At 47.0% G+C, this 27,326-nt stretch overlaps 1 protein-coding gene across 1 annotated transcript in view; it reads left to right on the forward strand.

The window, feature by feature from the left end:
* The window catches only part of FAM135B (family with sequence similarity 135 member B), a 209,186-nt gene that overhangs the window by 89,778 nt on the left and 92,082 nt on the right, over positions 1 to 27,326 (forward strand). The window contains exon 3 of the mRNA XM_060243091.1: positions 17,089 to 17,168. Coding sequence (XP_060099074.1) covers positions 17,089 to 17,168 — 80 coding nt within the window. The remainder of the gene's footprint in view (positions 1 to 17,088; positions 17,169 to 27,326) is intronic.

Genomic DNA, 27,326 nt, shown 5'->3' on the forward strand with positions numbered 1-27,326 from the left:
TTATGCATTTAGGTAGCAAAAATCTAATGCATGGTTTCAAAATGGGGAAGACTTGTCTTAGCAGTAGTATGTGCGAAAAGGATCTAGAGGTTTTAGTGGACCACACACTGAACATGGGTCAACAGTGTGATGTGGTGGCTAAAAAGGCAAATGCAATTTTGGGCTGTACTAACAGAAGTATAGTGTCCAGATCACGTGAAGTGATGGTATCGCTTTACTCTGCTCTGGTAAGATCTCACCTGGAGTATTGTGTTCAATTTTGGGCACCACATTTTAAGATGGATATGGACAAGCTGAAACGGGTCCAGAGGAGGGTGACGAAGATGGTGAGGGGTCTGGAGACCAAGTCCTATGAGGAAAGGCTGAAGGAGCTGGGGATGTATAACCTGGAAAGGAGGCGGCTGAGAGGTGATCTGATCAACATCGTCAAATACGTGAAGGGCTGTGGATGGTGTGGAATTGTTTTCTGTGGCCCCAGAAGGTTGGACCAATGGGTTGAAATTAAATCAAAAGAGTTTCCGGCTCAATATTAGGAAGAACTTCCTGACTGTTAGAGCGATTCCTCAGTGGAACAGGCTTCCTCGGGAGGTGGTGGGTTCTCCTTCCTTGGAGGTTTTTAAACAGAGGCTAGATGGCCATCTAACAGCAATGAAGATCCTGTGAATTTAGGAAGAGCTATTTGTGAATTTCCTGCATTGTGCAAGGGGTTGGACTAGATGACCCTGGAGGTCCCTTCCAATTCTATGGTTCTATGAACTAGCCACAAAATTATATCAAACTTCAACCAACAATAAACGATTTCTTCCCATCTTGTATTATAAATATTAGAAGAGCGATTATAATAAATATAGAGCAGAATGTCCAAAAACACAGTCACAAAGTCCTAAAAATTCTCAAAAAGGCAACTCAATGCCTACTATATCCAAAAGAGGAAGTCCAGGTGGCAGTTCCAGAAGTGAGAAATTCATAGGAAGTCCCAAGCTTCTCAATTGATAGTTTTCAAGACGCAGGCTGCATAACATTCACTGCTACGAGGTCGTACTTGTCCCCTCGCCTCACTTCCGCTTCTATAAGCGTAACAGAAAAATCTTTTTCATTTGAGAACAAATGCTCACAATTCCATTCTCTCTTCATGACACTTCATGGAGAGCCAGTTTGGTGTAGTGGTTAAGTGCGTCAATTCTTATCTGGGAGAACCGGGTTGGATTCCCGACTTCTCCACTTACAGCTGCTGAAATGGCCTTGGGTCAGCCATAGCTCTGGCAGAGGTTGTCCTTGAAAGGGCAGCTGCTGTGAGAGCCCTCTCAGCCCCACTCACCTCACAGGGTGTCTGTTGTGGGGGAGGAAGATAAAGGAGATTGTGAGCCGCTCTGAGACGCTGAGATTCAGGGTAGAGGGTGGAATATAAATCCAATGTCTTTTTCTTCTTCTTTCTGGGTCAGCCATAGCTTTTGAAGGAGCTGCTGTGAGAGCCCTCTCAGCCCCACCCATCTCACAGGGTGTCTGTTGTGGGGGGAGAAGATATAGGAGTTTGTAAACCGCTCTGAGTCTTTGATTCAGAGAGAAGGGCGGGGTATAAATCTGCAGTCTTCTTCTTCTGTCTTCCAGTAAATTCCGAAACAAGTGCCTATGTGCAAGTGCCAAAGAAGGTGCCCCTATACTTCATTATTTCCAAATGGAGGGAAGGCATTTAAAAGGTGTGCGGTCCTTTTAAATGCGATGGCCAGAACTCTCTTTGGAGTTCAATTATGCTTGTCACAACGTTGCTTCTGGCTCCACCCCCAGTCTCTTTGGTCCATCCCCAAAGTCTCCTGACTCCACCCCCAAAGTCCCCCAGATATTTCTTGAATTGGACTTGGCAACCATATTTGGCATGCCAGAATTGGGAGCCAAGATCCTGTATCCCCTCGAGAGGGTGCCTTTCCCTTCATATCTCACAGGAGAACTTTCCGCAGAGCACTTTTGAGTCATGTTGGCAAAGGAACAACTGCAGCGCAGCTCTCCGGGAGGCATCGATCATATGGTAAACAGAAGACTCGAGTCTCCCTCGCTGGGATTTCTCATCAGCACTAAATGTACTTTTTGAGACATTTACTCTGCTCAAAGGGAAGAGGGGGGTGGAAATAATCACCCTGGCTGGCGCAGTTGCCAAAATTGGGAAAGAACAACAGGTGAGGTTGGAGGAGTTCCAGCCATCTCCTTAGCACAGTTCTGAACGAAACTGGGGCTTTAATAAATCAAGGAATTGAATGCAGTTTCAAGTGCCCTTACACTGGAGGGTCTAATGTAATTACCAGAGACTTATAGGTCATTTACCACTTTGGCCTGTGGATGGCCAGCTCTCTGTTCCACCTGCAGAGATTTTGCTTGGCTACCGTTTCAACTCCATGCTAGGAAATTCTGCAGAGGTTGAGGAAGGAAGGAAGAAAGGAAGGGAAGAAGGGAGGAAGGGAGGAAGGAAGGGAGGAAGGGAGGAAGGAAGGGAGGGAGGAAGGGAGGATGGGAGGGAGGGAGGAGAAGACGACATTTGATTTATATTCCGTCCTCCACCCTAAATCAGAGTCTCAGAACGGCTCACAATCTCCTCCCAAACAACAAATTCCCTGTGATATGGGTGAGGCTGAGAGGGCTTTCATAGCAGCTGCCCTTTCAAGGACAGCTCTGAGATAGCTATGGCTGACCCAAGGCCATTCCTGCAGGTGCAAGTGGAGGAGTGGGGAATCAAACCCGGTTCTCCCAGATAAGAGTCCACACACTTAACCACTACACCAAACTGGAAGGAAGGAAGGAAGGAAGGAAGGAAGGAAGGAAGGAAGGAAGGAAGGAAGGAAGGAAGGAAGGAAGGAAGGAAGGGAGGGAGGGAGGGAGGGAGGGAGGAAGGGAGGGAGGGGGGAGGGAGGGAGGGGGGGAGGGAGGGAGGGACTGGGGAAGGAAATGTTTGAGGAGGATGAACCTTAAAGATATGTAAGGCTATAGAGTCCACCCTCCAAAGTTAGGGATGCCAGCCTCCAGGTAGAACAAATTTTGAGTCTAGTGGAACGTTTAAGACCAGTGAAAGTTTATTCAAGGTATGGGGTTTCATGTACAGGCACACTTCCTCAGATACATTGAAATGGAAGTTAACCATTCAAATACATGTAATTCATATATATGTAGAGAGCCAGTTTGGCGTAGTGGTTAAGTGCGTGGACTCTTATCTGGGAGAACCACGGTTGATTCTCCACTCCTCCACTTGCAGCTGCTGGAATGGCCTTGGGTCAGCCATAGCTCTGGCAGAGGGGTCCTTGAAAGGGCAGCTGCTGTGAGAGCCCTCTCAGCCCCACCCACCTCACAGAGGGTCTGTTGTGGGGGGAGATACATTTGTTACATTTTGTATTGTGTGTTTACAAGGAGTGGGGTTTGACGTTTATCCTTATAGCAGGGACATTGGAACAGACCCAAAATGTCCTCTTCTCTCCAGATTTCCAAAAAGGAAAAGCGTTTCCTTCTTTGCTATTCTGTTCATTCCTGCCATCCAGCCTCACTGGCTTGCACAGCGATCCCTGGGGGATTGTCTCGTTCGTAATAAGTGGAGAGGTTGGCCTCCGAAGGAATGGTGCCTCGAGCATTAAAATGTATGTCCCTACCTTGAACGTGATGCTCTGCAACTGCAAAAAAAAAAAAGGGGGGGGGGACTTTAATACCTCACAAGGACAGCGTATAATCCATGACTGACAGTGTTCAGATACATACTGTACATCATGTTCTTGTGAATTCACAAAGTGTTCCTTATTTTGGGAGCTCTTTGGTCCTCGACCTCGTTTAAATGGAGAGGTGCTGCACCTACAAGAATACTTCAATAGTATTCTTCAATACTTCAATAGGGTACTGTGTTGGGTCTTTGGGGGGAAGATTCTGATAGGGTTGCCAATTCCTAATTTGGGACAGGGGATCCTTCGGTTTGGAGGCCCTCCCCCACTTCAGGATTATCAGAAAGTGGGGGAAGGGGAATGTCTGCTGGGCACCCCATTATACCCCATGGAGACTGATTTACATAGGGTATAATGGAGAATTGATCCATGGGTATCTGGGGCTCTGGGGGGGAACGCTTTTTTATTTTTTTATTTATTTTTTATATTTCGATTTATATCCCGCCCTTCCCACCGAGGTGGCTCAGGGCGGCTTACAACATATAAAACTTGGGGGTTTGGCTTAAAAACAGTTAAATAACAGTTAAATAACAACAGTTAAAAGAATAATTTAGTAAATTTAGTAAAACGTAAAACATAAAAAAGCAGCGGTCTGTCAAAATGCATTCTAGCTCCATCCAAAGATTCTCAGTGTCAGTTCGTTTTTGGGTAAGAGAAGCCACGTTGGATCAGGCCAATGGCCCATCCAGTCCAACACTCTGTGTCACACAGTGGCCTATACACACACACACACACACACACACACACACACTGTGTCTAAAAGCCACTGATGGATCTCTGCTCCATATTTTTATCCAATCTCCTCTTGAAGCTGTCTATGCTTGTAGCCGCCGCCACCTCCTGGGGCAGTGAATTCCACATGTTAATCACCCTTTGGGTGAAGAAGGACTTCCTTTTATCCATTTTAACCCAACTGCTCAGTGATTTCATCGAATGCCCACGAGTTCTTGTGTTGTGAGCAAGGGAGAAAAGGACTTCTTTCTCTACTTTCTCCATCCCATGCATAATCTTGCAAACCTCTTGTAAAATGTGGGTAGAGGCACCACATTTGCAGCATAGCATCCAGTGCCTCTCCTCAAAACACCGCCTCCCCCAAGTTTCGAAAAGATTGGACCAGGGGGTCCAATTCTATGAGCCCCCAAAGAAGGTGTCCCATCCTTCTTTATTTCCAAAAGGAGGGAAGGCATTTCAAAGGCATGCGTCCCTTTAGAGGTGATGGCCAGAACGCCCTTCAGAGTTCAATCGTGCTTGCCACACCCTTGATCCTGGCCCAACCCTTAAACTCTTCTGGTCCCACCCCAAAGTCCCCAGCTACTGCTTGAGTCGGACCTAGCAATTCTAGATCATCATCATCACTGCTTTATTGTAGTACATAACCAGCACAAAATAGTCCAGACATATTGAAAACCAATATAAAAATATAACCACAATAGTGTAGAGAGCCAGTTTGGTGTAGTGGTTAAGTGTGCGGACTCTTATCTGGGAGAACCGGGTTTGATTCCCTACTCCTCCAGTTGCACCTGCTGGAATGGCCTTGGATCAGCCATAGGTCTGGCAGAGGTTGTCCTTGAAAGGGCAGCTGCTGTGAGAGTCCTCTCAGCTCCACCCACTTCACAGGGTGTCTGTTATGGGGGAGGAAGGTAAAGGAGATTGTGAGCCGCTCTGAGACTCTTCGGAGTGGAGGGCGGGATATAAATCCAATATCTTCTTCATCTTCTTCTTCTTCTAAAATTTAGAAGTCAGTGTAAAGATAGAATAATAATGAAGCATTTACCGATAATTAAAATATCTTAGGACCTATATCACACCTATACGCACGGTTTACGGATTCTGTAGGCTGCTGCTAGATATTTGGCACATGCCGAAGTGACCTCTGGATTAGAATCGGAAAGAAGCATGTTGCTTATTACACTATTTGAGAAACCTGAAAATCTTTCCTGGATAGGTTATATGAATCTAGCACGTATTTGACTGTACTACCTACAGCTAAACAAAATATGTGTGATTGTTTCCACTTCTCCAGTACCGCACTGGCAGCTGTCGGTGTCTTTCTGTAGTGGCCCGCTGCCATCTCCGAGGGAAAGATATTACAGTGGGCCATAGAAAAAGCCCTTCTATGAGATGGAATGTCTAAATTCCACAAGTATGAGGCTGGGGAGACGATATATTTTCTTTGAGGTGAGGCTAAATAATTTGAAACCCTAGCAATGTCATTCTGCCACTCCACATCTAATATTCTCTGCTTTACTAGGACCCTGGCTTGATTTAAGGCCATTATCTGCAAGGAACACTAGATCATAGAATCATAGAGTTGGAAGGGACCTCCAGGGTCATCTAATCCAACATCCAGTACAATGCAGGAAACCCACAAACACTTCCCCCTAAATTCACAGGATTTTCATCGATGTCAGATGGCCATCTAGCCTCTGTTTCAAAACCTCCAAGGAAGGAGAGCCCACCACCTCCTGAGGAAGCCTTTTCCACTGGGGAATCGCTCTAACAGTCAGGAAGTTTTTCCTAATGCTGAGCCGGAAACTCTTTTGATTTAATTTCAACCCATTGGTTCTGGTCCTACCTTCCAGGGCCACAGAAAACAATTCCTCACCATCCTCTAGATGACAGCCCTTCAAGTCCTTGAAGATGGTGATCCTATCACCTCTCAGTCGCTTCCTTTCCAGGCTAAACATGCCCAGCTCCTTCAACCCATTGGTTCTGGTCCTACATTCCGAGGTCACAGAAAACGATTCCACACCATCCTCTAGATAACAGCCCTTCAAGTCCTTGAAGATGGTGATCCTATCACCTCTCAGTCACCTCCTCTCCAGGCTCCTTCAACCTTTCCTCGTAGGACTTGGTCTCCAGACCCCTCACCTTCTGAGATCCTGGGAATCTAATAAGCCTGGAACTCAAGCTTCTAGGGGGGGGTGGGTGGAGTCCTGTACATCCAGGCAAAATGCAAAGCTGTTCCTTAACAAAGTAAAGATCTTATCTGAAACAAGCGAAGAAATTAAGCCTGGCGTACAGCTCTCATTCTCCTCTTACACTAAGGCTGCCCACTCCAGGGTGGGAAATTCCTGGAGATTTGGAGGGGTAGGGTGGGGAATAGGGCTGCCATCTCCAGGTTGGGAAACTCCTGGATATTTGAGAACGGAGCCCAAGGAGGCCAGGGATCTCAGCAGGGCACAGTGCCGCAGAATCCATCCTCCGAAGCATCCCTTTCCTCCAGGGGAAATGATCTCTTTCATCTGGAGATGAGCTGGAATTCTGGGTGATCCCACCTGGAGGCTGGCATCCCTGAGTCGGGAAACTGGGGGGAGCAGAGTTTGAGGATGGGAGGGTCCTTAGCAGGAATGGCAGCTTCAAGGGGGGGGACAGCTAAACATATGGGGCAGAAGCCCATCAATGGCTATTAACCACAAGATATAGAATGGGGATGAAGGGCAACAGTGGGAGGGCTTCTGGAGCTCTGGCCCTGTTGGTGGACCTCCTGTTGGCACCTGGGTTTTGGCCACTGTGTGATACAGAGTGTTGGACTGGATGGGCCATTGGCCTAATCCAATATGGCTTCTCTTTTTGTCTTCTTATGATGTTATGCCATGGGACCCACCTTCCAATGCAATCATCTTCTCCAGGGGAACTGATCTTGGTAATCTGGAGGCCAGGTCTGATCCAACATGACTTCTCTTTATGTTCTTGTCTTCTTATAATGTGGTGTCATGGAACCCACCTCCCATTTCAACCTTCTAGTCCAACCATCTTCTCCAGGGGAACTGATCTTTGCAAACTGGAGGCCAGGCAGGCCTCAGATTCAGCAGGAGCTCACAGGAGCGCAGCTCCTCAACCTTTCTGAGGGTTTTCCCTCTTCCTCCTCACCTACCTTGTCCATTTAATAGTAGATGCAGCTGCATAACAATTCCTAGATTAGGAGAGTGGGCAGCCAGCCAGCCCCCAGGAGCTTTGCTACACCCCCAGCAGCCCTCATTAACCCCTAGAGAAGCCCACATCACCCTTTCTCCACTTCTTATGAGATTTTGGGTTGCGGGTGGCTAGCTGGCCTTTTGACTGGTGGGGGGATCTCTAGCCATCCCAAGCAGGCCTCACTTGCCTGGGGCTCTCCTTTCTTGCATCAGGCCATGGAGGGGGCGGCCTATGCTAATGAGTTCTGCTACTGAGTTCTGCCACCTATTCTTCTACAAAATGACCCCTGAGTTCAGGTATAATTTTGCAAGGTCTCCAGGATTTCCCTGGGGGGTTGGCAACCCTACTTAGCCACCGCCTCCCTCCCTCCGACAAGGGCATTGTTCGTCCTCCTGCGTCTGCCCTTTCTTCTCTCATCTGCTTTCCCGCCTGTGCTAGAATGGCTCTCCTTTCACGTTGCATTTCTGCCTCCCATCCTCTCTTTGTTCCAATTCCCTCCCTGGTCTCTTTGTCCCCTGCTTTTCTAAGTACCCAGAAGGGAAGCAAAGGGCAGGCCGTTAACGCAGACAGGAGATCCAAGTAAGAAAAGGCTGCCCTGACTCCTGCCCTGCATTGCGGAGAGCACGGGCTCCCGAGGTGAGCATGAAAGGCCTTTCCGAGAAAGCCTGTTCATGCCTTTGTTGGAGAACTGCAGGGGATGACGGGGTGAGGGCTTTCATTTCCAGACACCCGGGCCTGCGAGCTCCTGAAAGCGGAGAGCCGTTTGCTTTCAAAGCGAAGCATTAATAACAAAAAAGGAGGAAGATCCAGGCTGTGGTTTTGCCCACATTCCGTTTTGAAAGCTCAGCCTCCTGTTTTCGAGCTTAGTTGTAAGACGCAGAGGCTCAAAGGCTAAGCGGGTTGTGGCTGCTGCATTTCTGAAGGCGTTCCTGGGGTGTGCGCATGAGCCTGGCTTGGCTGGGATGATGTAGGGTTGCCAAACTCCGGATGGTGGCTGGAGGTCTCTTGCAGTGCTCCCTCTAAATCAGATGTGTCAAACTCACGGCCCGAGAGCTGAATCAGGCCCCCAGAGGGTTCCTATCAGGCCCCCGAGCAACTGGCTGTCATCTGCTTCTTTCTCCCTCTCTCTTGCTTCCTTCTGTGAAACAATGTACTTTGCAAGGCTTGCTCAAACGCACAAGAGCTACAGAGCCAAACCTTTATTTTCTCCATTGGCTGAGGCTCCTCCCTTGGGGAGGAAGGGAGGGGAAGGCATTGCCTGTTTTTCCAGGCTTTCTCAATCGCACAGCAGAGTTACTGAACTAAGCCTCTCCTCCTTCTATTGGTTGAGGCTCCTCCCCCACCAGTCCCCTGGGGAAGGAAGGAAAGAGCCAGAGCTTCCTTTGCCCAGTTCCCTGGATCCCAGGGGAGAAATACAAAGAAAGCAGTTTTAAGACCAACAAGTATTAACATTTTAAGCATGTTTTGTGGAGTCCATTGGCTGTTGTAGATTTTCCGGGCTGTGTGGCCATGGTCTTGGCATTGTGAGACTTGACATTTTGCCAGCAACTGTGACTGGCATCCTCAGAGATGTAACCCAGAAAACTAGAGTTCTCTCTGGGTCAAATTGAGAAGAAGTTGGTAGGCATGTAATTTATATCTACTCAGGCAGGAGGGGTAGGGAAGAAGTTGGTAGTCCGGAAAATCTACAACAGCCAATATTTAATTGTGTTTGCGTCCTTTATCAAGTTCATATCGCTGCTACCTAATCTTAAAATGGCCTGGCTCGACATGGCCCAGCTCAACCTGATACGGCCTGGCCCATCAAGCTCTCATTTATGTAGGGCTGCCAATCCCCAGGTGGGGGCAGGGGATCCCCCGGTTTGGAGGCCCTCCCCCCGCTTCAGGGTCGTCAGAAAGCGGGGGGAGGGGAGGGAAATATCTGCTGGAAACTCTATTATTCCCTATGGAGATTTATCCCCATAGAAAATCATGGAGAATTGATCCGTGGGTATCTGGGGTTCTGGGTGGGGGCTGTTTTTTGAGGTAGAGGCACCAAATTTTCAGTATAGCATCTAGTGCCTCTCCCCAAAATACCACCCAAGTTTCATAAAGATTGGACCAGAGAATCCAATTCTATGAGCCCCCAAAGAAGGTGCCCCTATCCTTCATTATTTCCTATGGAAAGAAGGCATTGAAAAGGTGTGCCGTCCCTTTAAATGTGATGGCCAGAACTCCCTTTGGAGTTCAATTATGCTTCTCACAGCCTTGATCTTGGCTCCACCCCTAATGTCTCCTGGCTCCACCCCCAAAGTCTCCTGGCTCCGCCCCCAAAGTCCCCACATATTTCTTGAATTGGACTTGGCAACCCTACATTTATGTCAGATCCATCCCTCATAACAAATGAATTCAACATCCCTGCTCTGAACTGTGGAGCCTTGTGAGCAAAAATTCTCCTTTGTGAGCTACTGGCATTAAAGCTGTGAGCAAGTGATTTGGCTACTGTATCAATGAGTTTGCTCTGGGGCCATCCTTCCTGAGCGAAGACAGAAAATGTGTGAGCTGGAGGCTAAAACACTGCGAGCTGGCTCACACTGACTCAGCTTCGAGGGAACACTGGTCTCCTGCTATTATAGCTGGTCCCCAGGTGACAGAAATCCGCTCCCCCTCCCATCTCTATATGTCTGTGTTTACAGGCTCTCTGAGAAAGCTAGATTAGATGAATTTAAAAGATCTCAAGTATGATACTAGTAGGAGACCCTGAGGGATGGCTTTGATGTATATATTCCATTATGTTTTTAGTGTTAGCTCTAGGTGTGTGCTCTTCCCCCTACTTCTTTTTTTATGCAGCTTCTCTCCTACACTGTCCGGAAATAACAAGTGCACACCGGAGTCATCTGTCATTGGCGAGTGGCAAGTTTTGCTGTCAGAGTAGCGATCTGTCAGGGTGATGACACACTGCGATCACAACAGTGTTTCTCGTGGCATGCCGCCAGATGATAAAACACTTCTTCTTCTTTTTTTTTTCCCTGTCAAGGCCAAGTGCTCTTTTTTTCCCCCTTTGCTTGGATTTTAAAGACTGGTCTATTTAACACCAGAAATTCCAAATGTGAAATGGATGAGAACTGACCAAAATACCTATCTTGTCAGCCAATGTCTTTATTTTTAATTTATTGAGAGAATGATGCTCTGTATTTTATCTCCCCTGAAAGACACAAAACAGCCACAACATTGTTTTCTTTGCTGCCATTTTTATTCTCAAGACGACAGTTCTGTGAGGTAATTTGGGCTGAGGGAGACCAACTGGCCAGTGTCTTTAATGTCAATTTAGAGACTTATCCTTATTTAGAGAACTATATCTTGTTTTTGTCTGCAGTGGGGGACCCAAAGCAGCCAATTCCTCCATTTTATCCTCAGGATGACAATCCTGTGAAGCAGATGGGGCTAAGAAAGGAGGAGGAGGAGATTGGATTTATACCCCACTCTTCACTACCCAAAGGAGTCCCAGAGCAGCTTGCAATCTCCTTTCCCTTCCCAGTTTGGTGAGAGCCAGTTTGGTGTAGTGGTTAAGTGTGCGGACTCTTATCTGGGAGAACTGGGTTGGATTCCCCACTCCTCCACTTGCACCTGCTGGAATGGCCTTGGGTCAGCCATAGCTCTCACATGAGTTGTCCTTGAAAGGGCAGCTGCTGTGAGAGCCCTCTCCAGCCCCACCCACCTCACAGGGTGTCTGTTGTGGGGGAGGAAGGTAAAGGAGATTGTGAGCCGCTCTGAGACTCTTCGGAGTGGAGGGCGGGATATAAATCCAATATCTTCATCTACCTCACAGGGTGTCTGTTGTGGGGGAGGAAGGGAAAGGAGATTGTGAGCCGCTCTGAGACTCTTTGGAGTGGAGGGCGGGATATAAATCCAATATCTTCATCTACCTCACAGGGTGTCTGTTGTGGGGGAGGAAGGGAAAGGAGATTGTGAGCCGCTCTGAGACTCTTCGGAGTGGAGGGCGGGATATAAATCCAATATCATCATCATCATCATCATCATCTTCTTCTTCTTCTTCTTCTTCTTCTTCTTCTTCTTCTTCTTCTTCTTCTTCTTCTTCTTCTTCTTCTTCTTCTTCTTCTTCTCCCCACAACAGACACCCTGTGAGCAGCATTCCCCCTAGGCTGAGTTAGCATGAGCTAGCTCACAGATTTTTAGCCTCCAGCTCACACGTTTTTATCTTAGCTCAGGAAGGTTGACCCCGGCGCACACTAATTTATGCAGTAGCTCACAACGTTAAAGCCAATAGCTCACTAAATAATTTTTTGCTCACAAGATTACAGTTTAGAGCTGAGAGAGCTCTGACAGAAACTGCTTTTGAGCAGAACAGCCTTGAGAGAACTTATGGCTGACCTAAGGTCACATCAACAGGTGCATGTGGAGGAGGAGGAAGAAGAAGAATCCTCAGATATTTCTTGATTTCAAGTTTTTTATTAAGTTTAAACAGAAGGGGAGAGGGAAGAGAGAGGGAACAATACCAAAGAAAAATAAAATATACACGTTACAGTTATTTCTACTACAGAAAAAGCTATAAGATTCATTATACCTGCAAGCTACCATATCTTAACCAAATATTACCATTAAATTCTACAAAGGTTTTGTGACCTTTTATGATTTCTTCCAGTTCTGTTAAACGAATTATAGATCATATCCATTTGTCCTTAATGCCTATAAGAAGAAAGAAGGAAATGAAAAGAGGAAGGAAAAATAACAAGCAGAAGAATGACTCAGGCTAGCAAAATTAATGCAAATAATTGTTTTTTCTATTTGAAGTCATGTGGGGAGAGCCTAATCTGGCCCACACACACACACACTGCCCGCTGCCCTAGGGAAATGCATAGGTCCAGAGCTTTTTTGTAGAAAATGCCCAGCAGGAACTCAGTAGCATATTAGACCACATCCCCTAATATTAGCATATTAGGCCACACCCTCTGGGATAATCAAGTGCAAACTGAATTTTGACAGTAACTTTTCCAGACCCTGCAGCAATTCTGGCCGGCCAGCCAGGCCCCAGGGAGGCTGCTGCAAAGTATATTTGGGGCCTGTGATCCCTGCCTGGTAGACTTGCCAATCCCCAGGTCCCAGCGGGGGTTCTCCTGATTTCCCAGGCTCCTTCCCACCCCCAGTCAGCTGGCCAGCAGGGGGGAACCCCACCCCCACAGTCACCATATGACTTTCCACCTCCGGAGGCTTCAGTCTCCCATTGGAAAGGCTTCCTCTTGGGATGGTGTGTCTGTGTTACGTTGAAGAAGTTGGCAGCAACTCGTGAGTAGAGATGCCAATCCCTCTTCAGAATCGCCAGAAATGGGTGTGTGGGGGGGAAATGTCTGCTGGGCACTTCATTATTCCCTATGTGGAGATCGATTTTCATAGGGTATAATGGGGAATTGATCTGGAGGTATCGGGGGCTCAGGGGGGGCTGTTTTTTGAGGTAGAGGAACCAAATTTTCAGTATAGCATCTACTGCCTCTCCCCAAAATACCCCCCAAGTTTCAAAATGATTGGACCAGGATGCCAATTTTATGAGCCCCAAAAGAAGGTGCCCCTATCCTTCATTCTTTCCTATGGAAGGAAGGCATTTAAAAAGGTGTGCTGTCCCTTTAAATGTGGTGGCCAGAACGCTCTTATGTTCGTCACACCCTTGCTCCTGGGTCTGACCCCAATGTCTCCTGACTCCACCCCCAAAGTCCCCTGGCTCCACCCCCAAAGTCCCCAGATATTTCTTGAATTGGACTTGGCAACCCTACTGCCTGGTCCTGGGGAGGCTGCTGCATAGCGCAGCTGGGCGCCACAATCCTCACTGGCCAGCCAGGTCCCAGGGAGGCTGCCACATGGCTTGTATCGGTCCAGCAATCCCCGAGGGCCACACCAAGTGACCTCAAGGGCCATATACGGCCCTCGGGACGGAGGTTCCCCACCCCTGTTCTGCAACAAAGCCCTGTGCAAAACAATGTTGATATCGGGGGTGTGGCCTAATGTGCAAATGAGGTCTTCCTGGCTTTTTCTACCAAACCCCCCCCCCAACCCTGTTCAATATTATCATGATCATTGTTTCAATGTTGCTCTCTCTGTGTGACTAGGGGGTGGGGATAGGTGTGCAGTACTTTCAAAACACTTCCAACTCATGGTGACCCTATGATTGATTGATTGATTGATTGAATTATTATTATTATTAAAATATATTTCAACTTACATGCAACAACCATGGATAATATTGACTAAATAACGAGATGAACGATAAGAAAACCAGTTATCATTCAAATATGAATAAAGGCAAATACAGAAGAAGATGAAGAAGATATTGGATTTATATCCCGCCCTCCACTCCGAAGAGTCTCAGAGCGGCTCACAATCTCCTTTACCTTCCTCCCCCACAACAGACACCCTGTGAGGTGGATGGGGCTGTAGAGGGCTCTCACAGCAGCTGCCCTTTCAAGGACAGCTCTGCAAGAGCTATGGCTGACCCAAGGCCATTCCAGAAGGTGCAAGTGGAGGAGTGGGGAATCAAACCTGGTTCTCCCAGATAAGAGTCGACACACTTAACCACTACACCAAACTGGCTCTCCTCAATAATAATCCAATAACTTTTACAAACAGATAAATATATAAAAAAAATTAAAAATAACCATTTTGGGGAAATAAATAAAATGGAGAAATAACTTTGCTTATAGACATTAGTGCCAATTCAAAATCTGAAGAATTCTGTTAAAGTAACAAGATATCTTTATAAACTTTGTTTTTTTTTTTTTAAATAGAGTTAATGTGTATTGCATCATTATCTCATTTGTCTAGGAGTGGAAGCCAGATAGCAATGTAGTTGGTGTAGGCTTCATAGGGATCGGTTTGATTCAGGCCAGCCAGAATCTTGTGCATGGCTATGCGCTCCCAGACTGAGAAACCATGACTCGAGGGACAAGTCGTTCATATTTTTCCAAGATTGGGCAATAGCTGTCTTTGCAGCTGTTAGAAGTTTAATGAGACCTTTGTGGACTCTCATCTGTGCTCACTTTTCAGAATCAGCTGACATCCTAATTCCCGATACTCCAGAAGTCATACTACTCAACAATTGATCGGACATGCCACGAACACCCTCAAAGGAATCTCTTCCTATGAATTACTGACCTCCAAAATATCTTGTCATTCACAGCCTTGCCAAACTGAAGGCCCTGGCTTCCTTGGCGGAGTCCATCATCCATCTAACGCCGTGTCTTCTTTTCCTGCTGCCTTCAACTTTCCCTAGCATTATTGACTTTTCCAGTGACTCTGGTCTTATAATGTGACCAAAATACGATAGCCCTAATGTAGTCGTTTTACTTTCTAGGGAGAGCTCAGCTTTGATATGATCTAGAACCCGCTTATTTGTCTTTTTGACAGTTCAGGGTGTCCTAAACCCTCCAGCACCACATTTCAAATACATTGGGCTTCTCGCTCCCTATTTCCACTTTTTAACTGATCCTCACCAAAGAAGAGCACTCATGCTGGCTAGATTCAATGCATTACCATCGGCCATCCTTTTCGGAAGATACCACAGAATCCCCCACAATCTTAGACGACGCCCTTGTAGGAAGGGAATTGAAAACAAATCAGCCAGTATCATAATGCCCCTGTATAAATCGATGGTGCGGTCTCATTTGGAGTACTGTGTGCAGTTCTGGTCGCCGCACCCCAAAAAGGATATTATAGCATTGGAGAAAGTCCAGAGAAGGGCAACTAGAATGATGAAAGGGCTGGAGCACTTTCCCTATGAAGAAAGGTTGAAACGCTTGGGACTCTTTAGCTTGGAGAAACGTCGACTGCGGGGTGACATGATAGAGGTTTACAAGATAATGCATGGGATGGAGAAAGTAGAGAAAGAAGTACTTTTCTCCCTTTCTCACAATACAAGAACTCGTGGGCATTCGATGAAATGGCTGAGCAGACAGGTTAAAACGGATAAAAGGAAGTACTTCTTCACCCAAAGGGTGATTAACATGTGGAATTCACTGCCACAGGAGGTGGTGGCGGCCACAAGTATAGCCACCTTCAAGAAGGGTTTAGATAAAAATATGGAGCACAGGTCCATCAGTGGCTATTAGCCACAGTGTATGTGTGTATATAAAAATTTTTGCCACTGTGTGACACAGAGTGTTGGACTTGATGGGCCGTTGGCCTGATCCAACATGGCTTCTCTTATGTTCTTATGTTCTTAGCCAAGGAGTCATCGAAATGGTACCTCATGTTCTTCTGGACTGCTCTTTCTATAGCGGTCCTCGAGCAAGATACCTAGATGCGCTGCTCTCCGACCATCAAGGCCTTTCTGACAGTGCCAAGGTCCGCTTTTTACTCCATGGGAAACACAACTTTGTCACTACTCATGTTGCTTGCTTTTTACAGGTTGCGATCCAAACTAGAGAGGCTTTTACTCATGCGTAGCCCACAGCTAGTTTATGTCATTTAACTTTTGCTGGTTTTTAAGATTTTATTATATTCTATAGTGTTACTGTTGGTTTTTAAACTATACTGTATTCTTACATTAATGCCAATAAAGGAATAATGAATGATTGAATGATTTTGATGATGATATGATGGATTTATACCCCGCTCGTACTCTGAATCTCAGTCTTAGAGCAGCTCACCATCTCCTTTATCTTCCTCTCCCAAAACAGACACCCTGTGAGGTAGGCAGGGCTACGTAACCTAGAAGTCGTGCTAGGAGTGAGTTGAAACTAACCTAAGATGCTGATAGATCCAAGCAGGCAGCTGTGTGGGTCTGAAACAGTAGAACAAAGTAGGAGTCAAGGTGCACCTTTAAGACCAACAAAGTAGATTAGCTAGACAAGAATATCACTGTCCAATGTATTTCCCTTTAAGCTGCATTGACATACTCAAATAGGGATATCGACTGTTTATCTCAGGTACTAAACTCATCTTCCACTATATCTTAATGTATTTTTCTCCTAATGGCAAACTATATGTACGTTACACGTTAAAAGGTAAATTAGTTGGGTGGGAAAACTTCTGAGATAGAAATGCCTTCTTTTTGACACAGGCTTATAACAATACAGTGATTATCATGTCTGATTTTTTTTTTTTTGCCCTTGTTTCTTATTGATCAGATCTGATCCTTTTTCGAATTCTTTCGAAACTGTGAAATCCTAGTTGTATTTCAGTGTTCATCAGGTATCTCATAGGGTTGCCAGCTGTACCCGTGCGTTGCGGGGGGGGGGTGTGTGTGTTTGCCTGCACAAGTTTCACAAGTTTCCCTTTGGACTATTTAACCGGTAGGCTTGCAAAAACGGCGACTGTAGGCACCACTGCTCAGAAGTTCTATAGACTTTTGCCTGAGCTTTCAAATTCATTTTTTTTTTAAAGTTTCACCTTTTTGGTAAAATTTGGTGGCGACTGTAGGCAGCATTTTTTTTTAAACCTTTTTATTTACTAACTACCATTTTTGTAATAGTATTCTTTTTTCTGTTTTCTGTAGATATTATCTGCTGCATGCAAGTCTGAGAGCCCCGCCCAGGATCCCACACCGATTGTCAACCACAGTTGTGGAACAAACAGGTGAGGGGGGGGAAAGAGGGAGATGACCTGAATGGAAACAAAGTATAATGATTCTGGCCCCGCTGGTGGACCTCCTGATGGGACCTGGGTTTTGGCCACTGTGTGACACAGAGTGTTGGACTGGATGGCCCATTGGCCTGATCCAACATGGCTTCTCTTATGTAACTCAGGCAACCTTCTTATCAAAGAGGAAGGGCTGCAGCTTCTCTTATGTTCTGGCCCTGCTGGTGGACCTCCTGACAGGACCTGGGTTTTGGCCACTGTGTGACACAGAATGTTGAACTGAATGGGTCATTGGCCTGATCCAACATGGCTTCTCTTGTGTTCTGGCCTTGCTGGTGGACCTTCTGATGGCACCTGGGTTTTGGCCACTGTGTGACACAGACTGTTGGACTGGATAGGCCATTGGCCTGATCCAACATGGTTTCTCTTATGTTCTTCTGTGACACAGACTGTTGGACTGGAGGGGTCGTTGGCCTGATCCAACATGGCTTCTCTTATGTTCTTCTGAGACACAGACTGTTGGACTGGAGGGGCCGTTAGCCTGATCCAACATGGCTTCTCTTATGTTCTCGCCCTGCTGGACCTCCTGACCAGTATTCCCTCCAGTTTTTTAGCCTCCAGCTCACATACGTTTGTCTTAGCCCAAGAAAAATGAACCCCAGAGCAAACTAATTGATGCAGGAGCTCACAACTTTAATGCCAGTAGCTCACAAAGTAGAATTTTGGCTCACAAGATTCTAGAGCTTAGAGGAGTATTGCTCCCGACAGGACCTGGGTTTTGGCTACTATGTGACATAGAGTGTTGAACTGGACTGGCCATTGGCCTAATCGAACATGGCTTCTCTTCTTATGTGACACAGAGTGTTGGACTGGATGGGCCATTGGCCTGATCCAACATGGCTTCTCTTATGTTCTTATAAGTATTAACAATACATATGAAATGATACAAGGCACATAGAAGGATCAAACTTACAGCAAACTATAGAAAGTAGTGTAGACCACAGTCCCTAATAGCCCATCCAATTAACTATGTAAATAATTTAATCAAAGGGATGCCAAAAGTAGGGTTGCCAGCTCCAAGCTGGGAAATACCTGAAGATTTTGGGGGTGGAGCCTGAGGAAGATGACGTTTGGGGGACTTCAGTGGGGTATAATGCCATACAGTCCACCTTGCACAGTGGACATTTTCTCCAGATGAACTGATCTTTATCACCTTGAGATCAGTTGCCATAATGGGAGGTCTCTACCCACTACCTGGAGATGGCAAGTGGCAACCCTACCAAGGAAAGGGGGCTCTGGGAAACCCCAGAGCAGAAGTTCTTGAAACCGGCCCACTTACTTCCAAATCAGCCAGATTAAAGACGTAGCTCAGTGCACCATGAACTCTGTCTGGATTCCGTGAATGTTAAAGGCTGTCTCATTTTGATACAGGTTTACTTCTGGACAAATTTTTTTCCTGTCTGCTGATTTAAACGTGACTCCGTAAAGGAGCATTCTGGGATTGGTTTTGTGTATGTGTGTGTGTGTTTTGCATTCTAACAAAGATGTGTTTGATGAGGCCTTTAATGCTGTCCCGACAACTTTACGCAACATCTTGCTCAGTAAAGCGAGAAGGAATCGGGACTGGGAATCGTCTCAAATTGCTGCCATTAGCTTCAATGACACTTGGGGAAGCACTTTCTGCCTCCATCAAAAGGAGGCAGAAAGTGGGGGGGGAAGCGCAAGAGAGAGGAGGCAGAGTGACCGCCTCCTGAGTTTGTTCTGAAGGCCTTAATAAAGGCGCTAAAATGCTACAAATGAATTGGCAGGTTAAAGTGTTTTAAAAGAAGTAAACAGCTGCAAGGCTTTTTTTGTAGCAGGAACTCTCTGTTGCATGTTAGGCGACGCACTCCTGATGTAGCCAATCCGCCAAGAGCTTACAGGGATCTTCATACAGGTCCTACAGTAAGCTCTTGGAAGATTGGCTACATCAGGGCTACATCAGAACTTCCTGACCGTTAGAGCGGTTCCTCAGTGGAACAGGCTTCCTCAGAGGGTGGTGGTCTCTCCTTCCTTGGAGGTTTTGAAACAGAGGCTAGATGGCCATCTGACAGAAATGAAGATCCTGTGCATTTAGGGGGAGGTATCTGTGAGTTTCTTGCATCGTGCAAGGGTCCCTTTCAACTCTATGATTCTACGATTTTTGCCTAAATGCCAAGGTGTGATTTTTGAGTAGTAAGCTTTTGAGAGTCTTATCTGACAGAGAGCCTTGACTCTCAAAAACGTAGCCTCGGGAAATCTTGGTGGCCTTGGAGGTGCTACAGGACTCAAATCTAGATCTTCTGCAGCTGTTTAAGATGGCTATACCTCTGAAACAAATGAGGGAAGTTTTAGAACTGTAGATCCAGTGGGTTTAAACAGGGTACCCTTCAAAACCACTTTGCACCTTTCCTCTCTCCCAGCATTTAAAATTCTCTGATGCTTCAACCGATCAATATTGGCCAAGGGGCTTGTCGCCCAGACATTCATAGCCACAACACAACACCTCCTTTTTTTATTGCAGGCAGCAAACTATTACAACTATTACAAGCACTCCTGTCTTCCCACTAGCCCTGTAAACCTCTTTATTCTTCCTTCCAGCCACAAATCTGGATTGATGACCATTAGGCAACCAACCCCTTTCCTTTTCGATCAATAAACTTAAATGTGGGCGCTCAACCAATCTCTGTCTTTCTTTTGAAGAAGAAGATATTGGATTTTTATCCCGCCCAGAGTCTCAGAACGGCTCACAATCTCCTTTCCCTTCCTCCCCGCCCCCCCCCCACAACAGACACCCTGTGAGGTAGATGAAGATATTGGATTTATATCCCGCCCTCCACTCTGAAGAGACTCAGAGCGGCTCGCAATCTCCTTTACCTTCCTCCCCCACAACAGACACCCTGTGAGGAGGGTGAGGCTGAGAGGGCTCTCACAGCAGCTGCCCTTTCAAGGACAACCTCTGCCAGAGCTATGGCTGACCCAAGCCCATGCTAGCAGGTGCAAGTTGAGGAGTAGGGAATCAAACCCGGTTCTCCCAGATAAGAGTCTGCACACTTAACCACTACAGGGGAAGAAGGTCCATGAGAGCTATGGCTGACCCAAGGCCATCTCAGCAGGTGCAAGTGGAGGAGTGGGAAATCAAACCCGGTTCTCCCAGGTAAGAGTCTGCGCACTTAAGCACTACACCAAACTGGCTCTCCGAGAACGGGGAGAACATCCTCCTTTGAAGGGGAGAACGGTGGGAACATCCTCCATTGAAAATTATTCTCTGTCTTTTAAAAGAAAATCTCCAGTTCTCTTAGCCAGATCTGAAAACAACATTGAACAGAACTTTGCTGGTCTTAATGGTACCTCCCAGACTCGAATTTTGTCCTGTTCCCAAACCAGAGGCTCCCAAACCTATTTGGCCTAACACTCCCTTTTCAGAAAAAAAAAATTACTCAGCGACCCCCTGTGTGCTCCTTAGGGGGGGATATTCTTCGCACACAGATGATGACATCATCACGCCAGCCAACAGGTAAGCCCAGAGTTCTAGGCAGCGCACACAAGTGCTGCTGCCCCCGCCACTTTCCTTCACAGGGCAAACATTGTCTGTGCTTGTCGAAGCAGTTAGCGATCACTCTTGCCAGGAGGCTAATTGGAAATCTCCTCTGCTGCCTGCTGCTTTCGGGTTGAAAGCGGCTGGCTGGGCGGCATCTTCCCATTGCGCTTGTCGGATCTTTGGAGCCTTCCCTGGAAGCCTTTGACAAGCGCAAGCAACGTTTGCCCTGCGAAGAAAAGCATTGGCGCCCAGGGCTCTTGGCTTGCCTGCTGGCTGGTGTGATAGTGCCACATGGGAAGGGGGACTAAGGGGACACCCAGCAGTGCCCCTTGGCAGGGTGGCACCCTAGGCGATCGCCTACCCCATCTACTCCCATGCGCTGGCCCTGCAGAAGACACTCTGTGTCTGGGGCATTGCGGTTGGCTGAAATCAACAGAAGCAGCCAGCTGGTAACCAGAGGACTGTAAGAAGCTTGAGGCTCTGTAGAAAACCTTGTGAGGAGAAAGCCACAGCTTGGGACCCTTCAGAGAAGTCTGTGCAATTGTCTCAGTGCTTCCACTGTCATGACTTGAGCTGCATTGCTGAGACAGGAACTGCAAGCAACCTTGAGAAGCTGCTAGCCGTAGCAAGTATTGGCTAGGATAGACTAATAAGGTTTTTTGTTTCTGTGTTTCTTGTTTGTCCGTACACCTCTGTGTTTTTGGTTTTTTTTAATTCTGTACTGTAAATAAACTGCATCCTTCTAATATTTTAATTGGAAGGAGTTCTGATCCTCGTTACTAGTCTAATTGGGTGAATTCGCACTAAGTTGCAGACAAAAAAGGAACCCTCTGTTTTTGTTAATTGGAATTTTCCTCTAAATTAGAAATTCTGGACCCCTTCCAGAAATGTGATGTTTTGATACTTCTCTTCTCTTCTCTTCTCTTCTCTTCTCTTCTCTTCTCTTCTCTTCTCTTCTCTTCTCTTCTCTTCTCTTCTCTTCTCTTCTCTTCTCTTCTCTTCTCTTCTCTTCTCTTCTCTTCTCTTCTCTTCTCTTCTCCCATTATTCTTCCACTGCCCCCTTATTTTTATTCACCCCCCCCAATTGCAGCCAAGGCTGCTACCGCCCCCCCCCCAAGAATCATTCTAGCACCCCCCAGGGGGCAATATCACCCACTTTGGGAAACACTGCTTTCGACCAACACCTGACTCCAGTCTCATCAAAGTCACACCACTCCACGATCAATCCGTCATCTCAGCCTTGCCTTTTGACATTTCCAATTAGCCTCCTGGCAAAAGTGATCGCTGACTGCTTCTCTAACTCTCTTCCATTATGCAGAGATGGAGAAGAAAGATACCCCTATTAATTTTCCTCATATGGGAGCCAGTTATATAAATGTAGTCACTTATCTCTGTTATGTTTCATGAAAAGAAAGTTCATTTTTCAAGGTCATTGGAACTGGATGTGGTTAAACATAAATGGGAAACTGATCATTGTTGAAGAAGGAAGAAGAAGAAGAGGAAGAAGAAGAAGATGTTGAATTTAATCCCCCCACCCTTCACTCTGAATCTCAGAGTCTCGGAGTGGCTCACAATCTCTTTTATCTTCTTCCCCCACAACAGACACCCTGTGATGTAGGTGGGGCTGAGAGAGCTCTCCCAGAATCTGCCCTTTCAAGGAGAGCTCTGAGAGAGCTATGGCTGACCCAAGGTCATTCCAGCAGCTGTGGAAGAGTGGGGAATCAAACCCGGTTTTCTCAGATAAGAGTCTACACCAAACTGGCTCTCTTGAGAGGTCCTCCCCTCTGCTAGCTCTTCCTACCACTACTCAGCTGGGGGGCAGGAAAAAAATGGGAGGAATGAATGGCATCGGGGTCATGCCAAAGCCATTACATCACTTCTGATTAGGCTTGCCAATCCCCAGGTCCCAGCAGGGGTTCTTCGGCTTTCCCAGGCTCCTTCCTGCCCCCAGCCAGCTGGCCAGCAGGGGGGAAACCCCGCCCCCAAAGCCACCATGTGACTTTTCCCCTCCAGAGGCTCCAGTCTTCGTTTGGAAAGGCTTCCTCTTGGGATGGGGTGTCTGTTACTTGGAAGAAGTTGGCTGCAACTCATGAGTAGAGAGGCCAATCCCTTGCTTCAGAGTCACCAGAAACGGGGGGGGGGGGGGAGAGGGGGAGGGAAAAGTCTGCTGAGCACTTCATTATTTCCTATGTGGAGATCGATTCTCATAGGGTATAATGGGGAAGTTATCTGGAGGTTTCGGGGGCTCTGGGGGAGCTGTTTTTTGAGGTAGGTCCCAGGTTCAATATCTGGCATCTCCAACTAAAAAAGGGTCAAGGCAAATAGGTGTGAAAAATCTCAGCTTGAGACCCTGGAGAGCCACTGCCAGTCTGAGTAGACAATACTGACTTTGATGGACACAGGGTCTGGTTCAGTATCAGGCAGCATCATATGTTAAGGGGAGGGATGGTGGCTTAGTGGAAGAGCATCTGCTTGGTATGCAGAAGGTCCCAGGTTCAATCTCTGGCATCTCCAACTAAAAAGGGTCCAGGCAAGTAGGCATGAAAAACCTCAGCTGGAGACGCCGGAGAGCCGCTGCCAGTCTGAATAGACAATACTGACTTTGATGGACTGAGGGTCTGATTCAGTAGAAGGCAGCTTCATATGGTTATATGTTAATAGTATTCATGGTTAATTTCTATAGGGCTGCTACCTCTTCTGTGATTCTCCCAGTTGGCAAACCCTGCCACAGATGCATTTTAAGGAAGAATTGTGGAGAGTGAGGCATTCAGGTGTGATTCACGTGGGTGTCCATTATACCTGGCTGTTCAAGTAGGATAGGTATTTCCCAAAATAAGACAAGAGCTTATCGTGATATTGCTGACTGCAGCAAAATTACTTATAGCTTCAACTTGAAAAGAGCCCCATGATGCAGAGTGTTAAAGCTGCAGTACTGAAGTCCTAAGCCCTGCTAATGACCTGAGTTCGATCCCCGATGGAAGCTGGGTTTTCAGGTAGCCGGCTGGAGGTTGACTCAGCCTTCCATCCTTCCGAGGTCGGTCAAATGATTACCCAGCTTGCTGGGGGGAAAGTGTAGATGACTGGGGAAGGCAATGGCAAACCACCCCGTAAAAAGTCTGCCGTGAAAACGTGAAAGCAACGTCACCCCAGAGTCGGAAACGACTGGTGCTTGCACAGGGGACCTTTCCTTTCCTTTTTTCATCTTGGAAATAAAAGAAAAACCCCACCATTGCACAACGGCAAGCTAAAATATGGACTTTTTTTTGCAATGGACAAAGTAGCTGACACCTTGAACAATATTGATTCCAAAATGGGTCTATCAAACCTGTTAGACAAATGGTATCCCATCCTACAGCATGAATGGCAGATATCTTCTTTAAGACAATATTTACCATGCCCTGTACACCATAGTATATTTATGTATACGTTTGAATGTATTTGGATAGATGTATGTGCATATATATGAACAAATAGGCAAGTATCGGTAATTTTAGGTTAGGGGAATTTGTAACAGTAAAACTATATTAATAGGTTGAAATAACCAAGTATGTATCTTTAGTTATGTGCTTGAATATTGAATGTACAATATGGGATATTTTCCCTGAATTTGTTGCTAGCAGCCGGCAGCAACACTGCTAGGCTGAAGGGATGAAATTTGCCTCCCTGGAAGGGAAGGGAGGATTGGCAGCCCATTTGGGTGCATGTTGGAGGGGGTGGGGCTTGGCGTATCGGCTGAACATCCGCCCCCCCAGCTTCAGTCCTCATCGAAGATCGGCCCTCCCACCCGCCCTGTTTGTTATGTAGGCATAGTGCCGGTTGCCTCATGGCTGGGGGGCCGGGTAGGAATTTTTTGCTCTCCAGCTGATTGGCCGTTTGCTGAGGTGTTTTTTCGCCTACCCTGCATAGCAGTTCAGCGGATTGTGGATTTGGCTAGAGGGAGGTGCTGTTAAATAGGTTGGTCACTTTCGTTTGGCAGGTTTTACTGGGTTTATGATCCTTTGCAGCTAGGGGAGGACCGTGAAGCATCCCCCTTTTGGGGAGTTAGGGGTCTGGCAGAATCAACCTTTGGGTTTGATGACCCGGGGTGGGAGAATGCAGACCATCCTGGAGGCTCGACTAGAGGGTGCCTTCCATTGAGACGTGCGTCTGGTGGTTGGGCCCTCTGGGGCGTGCATCCTTGCTGGGCCGGCCTGGCGGGAGCTGTGTCACATGGCTCTGGCTGGGGGCTGGTCTCTCACCCGTGAATGGCAGGGGAGTGGTCTGTTGAGACCCCTAGCCCTGACCAGGCTGCAGTTCTAGGTGCCCTTGCTGTTTTTATTATTATGCTTAATTAGGGTTGCCAAGTCCAATTTAAGAAATATCTGGGAACTTTGGGGGTGGAGCCAGGAGACTTTGGGGGTGGAGCCAGGAGACATTGGGGTGGAGCTAAGATCAAGGCTGTGACAAGCATAATTGAACTCCAAAGGGAGTTCTGGCCATCACATTTAAAGGGACGGCACACCTTTTCAATGCCTTCCTTCCATAGGAAATAATGAAGGATAAGGGCACCTTCTTTTGGGGCTCATAGAATTGGACCCCCTGGTCCAATCATTTTGAAACTTGGGGGATATTTTGGGGAGAGGCACTAGGTACTGTACTGAAAATTTGGTGCCTCTACGTCAAAAAACAGCCCCCCCCAGAGCCCCAGATACCCGTGGATCAATTCTCCATTATTTTCTATGGGAATAAATCTCCATAGGGAATAACAGAGTTCCCAGCAGACATTTCCCTCCCCCCCCCCACACTTTCTGACGACCCTGAAGCGGGAGGAGGGCCTCCAAACAGGGGGATCCCCTGCCCCCACCTGGGGATTGGCAACCCTATGCTTAATAAAGTGGCCCATAGTTGCAGCCCTGGGGCAGAGAGTGCGAAATCAGACAAAAGCCCCGCTGAGAAGAGGAATCTGAGAGCGGCTTAAGGTGAGTGGGAAATCGGTCTCTGTGTCACATTGTAGCCCCCCCCCCAAAAAAAAATACAGGCACCAAAAACAACCCCCCCCCAAAAAAAAAAAACATTCAGGATTGAGTCTTAATGCCTTGCCAGTTAAGCAGTGGAAAGGGGTGAGGGGCACCATTATCAGTCTGTGTTTAGGGGATCGGTTAACCTTGATCTGCCACTGGCACACACTGTATACTTTGTACGACAAAAGCACCACTGTTGCTATACTTACGCAGAGAGTCCCCTTTTACCCAAGTCCTGTGTAAGTAATGCTTCTTACGGCACCAATTATGCACCGCTGGAAGTCCGGCCAAGAGTGCATTTGAAAGAGACAATCGCATTAGCTTCTGCATATCCGCAGAGAGCTAGTACATCCATTACGACTCTCTTTATAATTTTTTTTTTTTTATAATTCAAAAAAAAAAAATCACGTAATACCATCAAATTGCTTTTTTCTTTGCGGTCCGGGCCAAACCGAAGAGAGGAATGCATTTGATCTGTAATGCAATTTGCCCAATGAGTCTTGAATGATGAGATTTAAATGAAAATAAATAGGACGGCGTTGCCCGCCTGTTATCGGGCCGGCACATTTTATCCTCCTGCCTCAGTAAAGCAAAGTAAATGAGTTTTTTTTCCCCCCGTTTATTATTATTATTATTTTTCTTTTTTGCTCTCCACACTTCTAATGTAATGCTTGTCTGAAGAGGGAGGCTGGACAAGAAAGCATTTCGCTGTGCGATGCGGAACGCTCTTGAAAGGGTTGGTTAGTATTCAAGACCCGTCTCCAACCTAACTGATGGACAGAAGCCCGGCCCGATGCACGGCCGGTGCGTGGGAGTAGGGCAAGTAGGCGGCCGCCTAGGGTGCCACCTGGCCTAGGGTCACTGCTAGGTGCCCCCTCCCCCCATGCACAGCATCTGTGCTCCTTGGAACCTGCCTTCCCCAATGGGCAGCGCCTGCGCAGTGCACTCTTCGGAGCCCGGCAGGGATGAATGAACCAATGGTAAAAGCTGAAGAAGAGCCAATTACAGTGTCTAAAAATTGGCTCCTTTTGAACTTGTCTTCTGCCACTCATCCGTCCCGCTCTACTTTCACAGAGCCATGGGGTGGGAGCCGCGGCTCAGCGGTGGAGCACCTTTCTCGCATGCGCAAGGTCTTGTCCCTGGCGCCTCTAGCTAAAAGGATCGAGTAGCAGTCTCGCCATTTTTATTGCTTAATCTCACATTTTAAAAAATAAAATAAAATTTAAAATAAAAAACTGTAAATTAAAACTGTACATAGTTTCAAGTTTCTTCATTTCTCCTACAATACTCTTTTTTAAAAAAAAAATTCGGGGGGGGGGGGCGCTAGTGGGTGGCTCGCCTAGAGCACCAAGGACACTAGCACCGGCCCCGGCTTGATGTATCGGTTCCTGAGCTGTATGAATTCAAACAGGTGGGGGGAATCAGATGTCTTAAGTTTCCTCAAATAAAATGCCTGCAAAACTAGACTATTCAGAATAGGGCAGCCAAGCCCTGGGTCAGGGAGAGAGTTTCCCTGCCCAGGACGTTCCCAACCTGCCTGCCCACATTGGGCCAGCGGGGGGAACCTCCCCCAACATTGCTGGTGCAAAGATGTCA

The sequence above is a fragment of the Heteronotia binoei genome, chromosome 7, assembly GCF_032191835.1.
Source record: "Heteronotia binoei isolate CCM8104 ecotype False Entrance Well chromosome 7, APGP_CSIRO_Hbin_v1, whole genome shotgun sequence".
In the NCBI taxonomy this organism is placed as follows: Eukaryota; Metazoa; Chordata; class Lepidosauria; order Squamata; family Gekkonidae; genus Heteronotia; species Heteronotia binoei.